The 10,478-nt window shown below is 41.6% G+C and overlaps 1 protein-coding gene across 2 annotated transcripts in view; it reads left to right on the plus strand.

Annotated features, from left to right (window-relative positions):
• pcdh17 (protocadherin 17) overlaps window positions 1-9,967 on the plus strand; it is a gene marked incomplete at both ends in the record, with an annotated part of 53,102 nt that extends 43,135 nt beyond the window's left edge. For both annotated transcript variants that reach the window (XM_080501417.1, XM_080501418.1), the window contains one exon: window positions 9,273-9,967. In XM_080501417.1, the coding sequence (XP_080357543.1) occupies window positions 9,273-9,967 (695 nt within the window). The remainder of the gene's footprint in view (window positions 1-9,272) is intronic.
• Between the last annotated feature and the right edge of the window lie 511 nt (window positions 9,968-10,478).

The raw sequence follows: 10,478 nt of genomic DNA on the forward strand, positions 1-10,478 counted from the left end.
GTTACTTTTTTCCCTCATCAAGTGAAAAATTGTGTAGTTTTTATTCAAAACTGCTGTTCACGATGCCGTGCATAAAAACGCCATCATATTAGATGTTTAACTTCTCATCCAGTCAGAGTAAGAAAGTTCTGTCCACAGCAATTGGAGAAGAAAAAGTCGTGCAGCAGATGGTATGGTCCCGACAGAGCCTTGATCTCAACATTATTACGTCAGTCTGGGATTAAATAGACTGAAGCGATTGAGACTAAATCTACACAAATGTGGCAACTTTTCCAGGTTTCTTGATAAAAGTGGAAATCTGTGTGAATGTGTTGTTGAAGACATCTTCAGAACTTGAAATCACAGAAACACATGTTTTATTGTATAAAGACTTAAAAGCAGCCTGTGATGAAATCACTCAACACTGTAAATTGATTGTACTGTTGGATTTTTTTTTTTTTGTGTGTGTGTGGATGTAAACATATTTCATAACCAAAAATAGCTCTGAGAATATTTCGAGGAACCTACTTCAAACATATGGATTTTTTTTTTTCATTGCAGCCTGAGTCCTTTTTTGTGGAAGTTTAAATATAACAGTTAATCTGGAAATATGTGTGTTGAATTCACACGAGCACAAAATGAATGCTTATGTCTGTACAATGCTACTGCTCTTTCAAGTTAATTGTTTGCAAGGTATAAATAACTTGATAACAGCAAAGGTGACGTGATGGTTGTCCCTTCAAGACAGCTATGTCTAATAGCTTGCCTGTGGCAGCCTCCCTGAAATTGCTCCACCATTAAAACACGTAGAGGGTGAAAAAAAGAAGGACAGTCTATAGCCAGCGGAAATGTGAATTCTACACGGACTGAAGTCACAGGTTGAAAGAGAGACTCCAGCTTCTTGATTGACTGAAGCCAGACTCTTCGTTGATTGACCTTGCAATATTTATGTAATTCTGACTGTTGTGAACAGTGGAAGCTCAGCACTCTTGCATGAATAACATTATTTTTGTCTCTGTTTACTCTGTAATTAGGTTTTTTTTTTTTCTCCCCCTCTTCTGTCCTTATAACTTAAAATGTGTCAATGAAGCACACTCAAAAGCTCGGCTGAATAGGTTGCTCAAACACAGCAGTGGGAACTCTCTGTAAAATGCTGTCACACGTCACAGACATGGTTGCAGATAAACATCAGTTGCCCTGTTCTCAGCACTTTCTGTCCTTCGGGTAGATTCCCATGGCCGTTCTTTTCAGTTGAACCTGTCCGTTGAGGTTGTTCAAGTTTGTTTTGTTTTTTTGTTATTTTTCTTTTCTTTTCTCAGGTCTGATTGTCAAAAGATAGCAGAGCACTGTTGATATCTTGTTTTCTTCACTTTCTACACATTTGTCTTAATGGTCAATTAAATTCAGCCAGTAAAGACTGGCAGGTAGTGCATCGGTATGCTGTGGGTGAGCAGTGTGAAAGCATCTTGTGGAAGCACATTCGAAGTAAGGAAAGGCTATTCATATTTGAACAGTGTTCATTAAAAAAACAATCAATATGCCTTCCAGTGTTACACACTCGAATGTTCGAAGCCTACGACGCACCTTCACATGAGCAGACAAATCACACACACCCACGTATGTGCATTCAATGTGCCGTCTTTTATAAGGCATCAGGTCATTTGCAAACAATATTGTGTTCATCAAGACCAAATCTCGCATTTTAGAGATTTGCCTGCTGCAGTGTGTCAACTTGAGACCGTCAGCATGGCAATCCAGATGTGATGCAACTTTACAACCCACAGCGCCTTCTAGCTACCCACAGCACACATCTCTGCTTGCTCATCATTGATTAGGCTTTGTGTGTTTGTATAAGTGTGAATATGAGCTTATGTTCCTCTTCCTCGCCATGGGTTTGCATCTCTCTCTCTCTCTCTCTCTCTCTCTCTCTCTCTCTCTCTCTCTCTCACTCTCTGTCTCTCTCTCGCTCTCTCTCTCTCTCTCTCTCTCTCTCTCCCTCTCTCTCTCTCTCATATGTAAAGACTCTCTCCTCAACGTGTTCTTTGAACTTACCCAGGCATTAGCTGACGGAAGGGTCTATAGAGAATGCCTGAAGAGAGGACATGTTTGATCCTAAGATACGTGTCCTTGATTCAGTTTCTGCATTGCCAGCCACTGGTACTCCCCACCGTTTCTGCCAAACACTTCCTGCTCTGCATCGGTATTCTCTTGCCTCCCACTGAGATAAAATCTATTACACTGGAGAGAAGTATCCTTCTTATTGTGCGAAGCCACCCACTGCACAAAACAGTCCAGGCTTTCTCCATCAACACACAACTAAACACCACAGTAGAGCATTGAATTAATGTTAATAAACATCAATTTATCCACTGTAGTGCATATTTTATTGACTGTCTGCTTTTTTTATATGGAAAAAACATGAGCATAAATAAATTCAGCAGAACAACAAAGTCAAAGATTTTATTTAAACCAAACAATTATCAATTTAAATTACACAACTAACACAATGTATTGTTCTTTATAGGCCTCAAGCAGAGCTGTAAACAGCTATAAAATACAAGTCCCACAGCAAACTGTGATGAATATACCATAACAGCAGGTTTATAGAAATACTATTGTACAGCAGCCTCTAATGTTGGCAAAACAGACTGACTAACTGCAGAGAAGTGCTTCAGAATCAACAATGTCAGGCACAGTAATTCACTTGAATAGCATCCTTATTTTCACCACAACATTGATGTGTGAGCAGAGAGAAGTATTATCTGTACCGATGCAAAATATAACAATGAGATTTCTTTTTGAGTCTGTCATAGCAAAAACAACGTTATTTGAGAAATGAAAAACAACAGTGACATGATAACACAGTATACCTTGATGTAATTCAAGCAAATTGTTGAGCTATCGCTATCCATCCATCCGTCTTCGATATGGTTTCTATTCTGCTGAGGGTAGCAGGGCACTGGAGCCAACCTCAGCTCGCCAGGTACACCCTGGACAGGCTGCCTATCCATCACAGTTGAGCTATCCCAATAACATTTACTCTTGCCTCCTGTTCCTATTTTATTTATTATAACTGCTCTTCACTGTAATGTTCTCATGAGTTTCAAGTCTGAAATTCACTATTTAAGTCTTGTAGTTTGGTAGACTGACCTGAGAAATCCAAAGGTATTTACCAAACATTAGGCTCAGTCACAGTGGAGACTCTCTCATCTATGGTGTTCAAATATTTAGTTACCCTGATTGGCTGAGGATGCAGGAGCAGGGAAGAGAGGGTGTGTGTGTGTGTGTGTGTGTGTGTGTGTGTGTGTGTGTGTGTGTGTGTGTGTGTGTGTGTGTGTGTGTGTGTGTGTGTGTGTGTGTGTGTGTGTGTGTGTGTGTGTGTGTGTGTGTGTGTGTGTGTGTGTGTGTGTGTGTGGGAGGAGGAGGAGGTGGGGGCTGCATGGATCAGCTGGGCGAGATAGCAGTAGGCGAGGAGATTAAAAACATAATGGCACACACACGAACGCATAAACACACACTGTGAGCTCCCTCAGGTGAACAGGTGCAGTCATGGTCTGTCACAGATGCTCTGTGCAATTTGTCAGCTGCCATTCCTCCTGTCCACCTTGGGTAGGTTGGGGGTATATATTCACCACGGTACAATCTCAACACACAAATGCACAGACATGCATTATCTCACATCATTCTCCAGCCTCAGAAGTCATGTCGCCAGTTCATGGAGCTTACTACTGACAATCCAGGTGTGCATGATTCATAACCACTGTTGCGTGTTTGCAGGGTTTCACCTTCTTTCTTTCTTTTTTTTTTTACTTTAAGAACATGACAGTGTGAGTTTGTCCATTGCTGAGCCACAGGCTGTGAGTACAGCTTTCTCTTGGTCCGTCCCTCCCTCTCGGGGAACCACAGTGTGTGACAGAGGGACATTAATCACAGGCCTGGGTAATAAAGCGAGGAGGAAAGGGGATGTTGGGCCATGGGGGCAGGCGTCTGCAGGGAGAAAAGAAATGTTTAGGGAAATCACGCAATGCTTTATGACACATGCTTGATATACAAGCACAGTTTTACATGTACAGGTTTAGGTGCACATCCTTCACTCACCATGCTGAAGCCTTCCTCCTTAAAAGTTGGAGAAATTCTATCAAGGAGAGGAGGAGGAGGAGACACAAATGTGGCTAGTAGATTTTTTTATGTTTTATTTTTTTGTTTGTCAGTTTTGCGCCTACTCGGTTCACTAATGTGCATCGTCATATGGCTGGGCTCTTGCTAATGAACTGTTAGTTTAGTCAAAGACTCTTTTGAGATTGGAAAAAGTGGCTTTTATATCATTTGGACAGACTTGAGAGGATTTTATGGCTCAATAGAAGCAGCACCTTCACAGTCACTGTTATGCTGAGAAAGCTGCAGTAAGTTTTTGTGACACTGATAACAAAAATATGTGGGATGGTGATAACGTGTGGCTGTTGCCTCAGATAACTTTCTGAATTAATCATAAATCAATCCACAATCTTGTTGTCCACTCAAAACTTTTCCAAGTCTTGTCCCTTCAGCATTTATATCTGACCTAGTTAGGTCATTAGAGGTTTTATTGTTTTTAGTATTGACATTTTACATTGAGCGCTTGTTGTGAAACATATCAAGTGGAGTTGTGATGGTAGATTTACTGTGTGTGGGCGTGTGTATAAACACCTCCACCCCCGATCCTTTGTGCATTTTATATTATATCTGCACTTGCATGCCTCCTGTCACCTTAACCCTGACCTTGACCTCAGGCATTAGAAATTACGATCTTAAAAAACCGAGACGGCAATAGTATTTTCTTGTTCTTATAAATCTGCCATTACTGCATAACAAAATCCGAGTGCTCTAGAGCCTTGAGATTGAGTCATTCAGCTGACTGAAGGCAGCGAGGACACCATTTTGAATCAAATGTTTTAGCAAAACAGAAATATGTGCTGTTACAAAGTCCTTGATTGTGTCCGGGAGTCACAGAAAAATTGTAGATTTTCCAATTGAAGTCATTTTTCTAATCTAATTTCAGTTCCCTAATGATAGGTAAATAAATAAAGCACACATGTGTACGGGCATATGTGAGCAGTTTGACTGCACAGTAGATGTAATTCCTGGCTTGTTCTTCCTGACCTCCTACTGTGCACACTGAGTAGTCCTTCTAATTTAGATGCTCTACTTGGTTTTAATCGAAATGCATAGTTGATGTTATTCAAATCATTTGTAATTTATTCTGCAAGATCTGCTTCTATAAAGACAGTTTAGAGAGATACATGCAGGGACCAACATTTACATTTTTGAATTTGCACTTCATTGGTGCAGAAAGTAATTAACAAAGTCTTCATTAATTTATATTTTCACTTGTGTTGGTCCATCTCACGCTGTGTGTTTAAAGGCGTAGCAGTATCTCAAATGTTTGCAAATAGCACGGTGAGCTAGGATGGCTGACTTGTTTTCCTTCTCTTTGCAATGTTGGAGGATTAAGGGTCTTGAGGTTCAATTGGTGAGTGTTTCTTTGACACTCTGTGTCCTTTTACTTTTGCTCAAAGGTTTCCTCGAGCAGCCCCAGTACTTTTATATCTGTTTCATTTGCTTTTAGCACTAAAGATAACTGGCAACTACAGAGCTGTGCTATCTAAGTCATTGTTGCCCCGTCTTGAAATTCTGCCCTAAAGCAAGGTAATTAACCCTGCCAAAAGGTAGTGAGATAACTCCGGCTGATCACTGGTAAGAAATCATCCACAAGTACAAAGGATTTTGTGGAGTTAATTAAACCTTTTTGTTGGCAATAGAGTTGTAATAAATATTTGATTTCAATCAGTGATTCAGGTCAAATGTCTACAATTGGGCTGCAAAGATACAAACATCAATTGTGTCTCACTCCAGATTGGCTAATTCACTCATTTTTCTTGGAAATTCCTCTTGAACTTTCATCTCCATTGTCATGTTCAACCTTTTTATATGCTAAATACTAACACATATGCATACTTTTGTATATTTTCCAGCCTCTTTACAATGTGTCCTGTCCTTTTTATTTGTTTCCATTTGGTTCCCAGCCACTGTGTTTTTAAAAACCAATATCCTTATCAAGACTTGAATGCGAGGTAAAGTTTAAAGACATGTTTTTATTTAGCCCTATAATATCAGTGGCAAGTATTTCACACTTGATAAATGGATGAATCCTGAAAGATAAAACCTCTGTTTGTTGTGTAAACACAGATTTATATCTTCAGATCCAAGTTCTCTTGAGGTTTTGAGTTTACAACAAAACACATGAACTTTCTACAATAATTGATGTTTACAAATGTCTACTTTTGCACCAATATTAAACAGTACAAAGATTAATGACAATAATTACAAATAAGAAAAAGCCTACAATGTTTTTAGCAATTTATGTGTGCCATTAGTTTGTGTCATCATTGTGCTGTATCAAATCATCAGATCATTGGCTCAGATCTAAATCAAACTGTGACAAATGATCGCATGTTGCAGTGTGACTATCAGAGTAATTTATCTTGGACCATACACAGTGCTGATAGAGCAACGGTGGAGGGAGAGACTAAGCACGCCACTGGCTGCCAAATCATCACAGGCAAATGTGTCCTTGGTGGGGGCATTTAATACCCATCCCGGAGAGAGAGAGAGAGAGAGAGAAAGAGAGAGAGAGAGAGAGAGAGAGAGATGAATGTCACCCCTGCTCTCATATGTCATATTGTTCGCCATAGATATGAGGGGAACGCCTCAAGGTTGAACGTGCAGCTGAGACATGAATAATCTATCAGAGGTTTCCTCCAACTAAATAGAGGGAAATGTGTCTGCATGGATTATTTATGCTGTAATATGCACATGGTGAATGGACAATCACCTCTGAGAGCATGAAGACATTGTCGGGGGCCGAGTTAATTGTTTGTGTCCGGAATTCATGCAAGGTGGGTGTGTGAAAAGGAGTGGTTGTCAAGCCGTGAGCATGATTACATGTACGGTCTGTATTTCGCAGCTCGGTGATGGATTACAGTAACAGTACGCTCTGGTTGTATTGTGCATTCAGGTTTGCATTGTGTATGCACAAGCTTTCGACAAATTCATAGATCTTTTTACCTTGACATGTTTTTCTATTTTCTTACTCAAATTTCAGTTCATTTTTTCACAAGCGCACAGACACCAGCATGCACGGACGCGCAGTTCTCACCACGGACAGATACATTCATTCATGCCTGCGCCATTTAAATGTAGTCCACTTTTTACTGGTTCGAGGCTTTTCTCTCCAGCTCACCCTATTTCCTGTTCAGATGACTGCCTCGACATGGGAAATGTCAGGCTGCCTTCGACAGCACTGTTTGGCTTCTTCAAACATTTGTGAAGTGTTAAGCTCATCCCTACAGCTTAGGAGGGCAATCTCTCAGGAATCTAGGCTGCTGACCCGCAACACGGCCAAGACAACCTAGCCAAGTGCACTCAAGCACATCCACTCTGCCCGCTCGTTCGCATCATCGAAAGATTGTATTAGTCCCAAGTTTGTGGTCTTTAAAGCAGCACTCTCACCAGACTGAAGAGGCCCATGCATTGCATAATGGTGCTGATGGAGTAGCTTTATAGCTCCGCACAGTAATGCGGATGTCTTCTCACATTTACTTAAAATAATAGTGGAAAAGTTATGTCTCTGAGTTGCTTCTCACCACTTTACATCCCACCTTTAAAGCCCAAACCCAAGGACGTAGTTTAAATTCTGTTTTCACACATTCCTTTAAATCCCACCTACTGATTTTGGATTCAGAGTTCAAACCTCGAGGCTTGTTACAGGAAGATAAATTACACAGATTTAAAATGTGCTTTGGTCCCACACTCAGCATACAAGCATGAAGATACATCGCAAGTAATTAAGGTTTACACCATTAACATTCAGCAGGAAGGGTGACAGAGGTGACAACTCGCTGTAATGAGGAAAAAGTATGAAAACGACTGTCTTCTCGAGCCAAATGTCGCTGTCTGTCACTCTTACTGAACTACACAAATGGAAACGAAACTTTCTGAGTAGAACTGACTTATCCCGTTCAACAAAGAGAGCTGCCAGGGTTTACAGTGTTGTATGGAATTAGAAACACTGTGTTTGCAGCATTTGGTTCCACAAACAGGCAGAGATGCATCACATATCTGAAAGCAGCATGCAAATGAGCCTGAGCAACGATTCAGAAGTGAATGCATGACACTTTTGACTTTCACTGTAGAGCATTGTTAAATGGCCTTTTACACTGTTGTTGTGATACTTGCTCAAATTGTTCAAAATCACGCTTTCACTAATTTAACCAGAACAGGCACAGGAGAGCACATACCTTCACCAACGCCACATTTGCCACGATGGAAACGAGTAGTATACAAGGTTATTTGATCCACCACACTACTACTCAGTCAGTCCTTTTTAATGTCTAATGTGTGAATGTGAATCAAAATGGCTGTAATAATTGCAATAATTTCCAAACAACAGTTGGGACCAATTCTTTCTGTGTCTTCCCCGAATTTCATCAAACTCAGCCAATGGAAAAATTCCATTTGTGGAACAACAGATGCTCAGATATTTTCCAACTCTTCACTTCATGCCCAAGAGGAGACAAAATAATGCTTCACTTTTTTATTATTTTAATATTTTATTCATTTTTTTAACCAAGTTTTGGATTTGACACAGGCATGAACACTCACATAATCAGCCAGTGTGCATCCTTCTGAATAGAGATGAAAGACGGGAACACACACTCACTCTTACACACACACATGTGAACACACGCAGCAACAACAAGGAACACACAAATAAACAGGGACAAACACACAGGCAAGAAGCACAAGCCATTTGGCAGAGCCTCTCTGTCTAGGGAGGGCTTCAAAGCCCACTGACATGAATTTATGATAACGGCACTATGCCTTTGCCAAACCTCAACTGTTGTTGTTTTTCCTCTCACTCCCTCCCCATCCTTTCTGTATGCTCTGCCATACTCTTGATCAGAGCTTTGGAAAATGCTAGCAGGTGTCCCCCAGTCCCCTTGGAAAGCCGTGTGGATGTATATGTGTATGTGTGTATAGATTAGGACATTCTTTATAGGCTCTTCCTTTTTTTTATAGCATTTCATATGGATTAGCTCTTCTTCATCAAGCACAGGGCTCCAGCTCCTCTTGCAGTTCAGTTCAGTTTCACAATAGCATTATGATTTTATCATGCTTCTCTGTGTGTGGCTTTTCTCTATCCCACACGCACTGACTGACAAAGATATCGTCTCCTTGTCTTTTTCTGTCTGCAGATGAGGATTGCGTGAATTGTACCGAGGAATGCAGAGTACTGGGTCATTCTGACCGCTGCTGGATGCCCCAGTTCCCTGCTGGAGGAAACCAGGCAGAGGGCGTCGACTACCGCAACAATATGTTTGTGCCGGCGGGGATGGAGACTGTGCCTGAGACAGAAACCTATGAGACTGTCAACCCTAATGGCAAGAAAACATTCTGTACTTTCGGGAAAGAGAGGCGTGATCACACCATCCTGGTTGCCAACGTTAAACCCTACTTGAAGGCAAAACGCGCCCTCAGTCCACTGCTCCAAGAAGTCCCTTCAGCCTCAAATAGTCCCAGCAAGGGCTGCTCCACCATGTCTCCCTGCTCCTCAGTCAAAAGTCCAGCTGATGGGGCTGAAGGTAAACCTCCGCCTGCCACGTGCTCCGGCCACTACGGGCCGCCCGATGGTCAGTACCTGTCACCTACCAAACAAACCAGAGAGGGGGTCTACCCATCCTTGCCTCCCTCAGACCCGGTGGCCAAGGTGCTTGCTGAGGCGCGCTCCAGGATCAGCCAAGAGGCAACAGGTGAAATGGAGTGTGTCCTGGAGCAGGTGGAGCAAGATGCGAGCCGTGACGGAATGGACGCTGACCAGGTGGTGAGAGACATCGACAAACTTTTGCAGGACTGCAGAGGAAGCGAGGCCACCGGCACTCTCAGGAAGTGACACAAAGTACTGCAACAAAAAGATGTATGGAGAAAGAGAGAGGAGTAGGATGCTATTCCAAAAACTCTCACGCCAAAACTGTCACCAAAACACATGAAAAGGGTTAAATGGCTCTTATGATAGGAGCTCTTTTCACTGTATTTGTTGTAGAAATGTATCAATACTGGGCAGACAGACAGTTACTATGTGAGTCTTTTGGCACCAGTTTTCGTGCCAAGATGCCGACCAAGAAAAAGGAACTCGATTTCAAACGTCTGAATTCTGCAGAATTTATAAACTTTTTTTTGGTTTTGGATTCTTAAGCAAATTGCAGAGGTTTATGCCTCTGGCTTCCCGCAAGCTATTATCTAAGTGCCCACCAGCTCATAAGTGTGTCGTTCATGGTCTCTTGTGAAATCCTACATATAAGCGGGTGTAGGTGGTTCTGTTACATGTGATGGACATCAATACTGAATGAAAAAGGACTATTAATGGTCAGACATGACAATCGATGCGGAAACTTCTTTTCGGG

The sequence above is a fragment of the Blennius ocellaris genome, assembly GCF_963422515.1.
Source record: "Blennius ocellaris genome assembly, chromosome: 1".
Lineage (NCBI taxonomy): Eukaryota > Metazoa > Chordata > Actinopteri > Blenniiformes > Blenniidae > Blennius > Blennius ocellaris.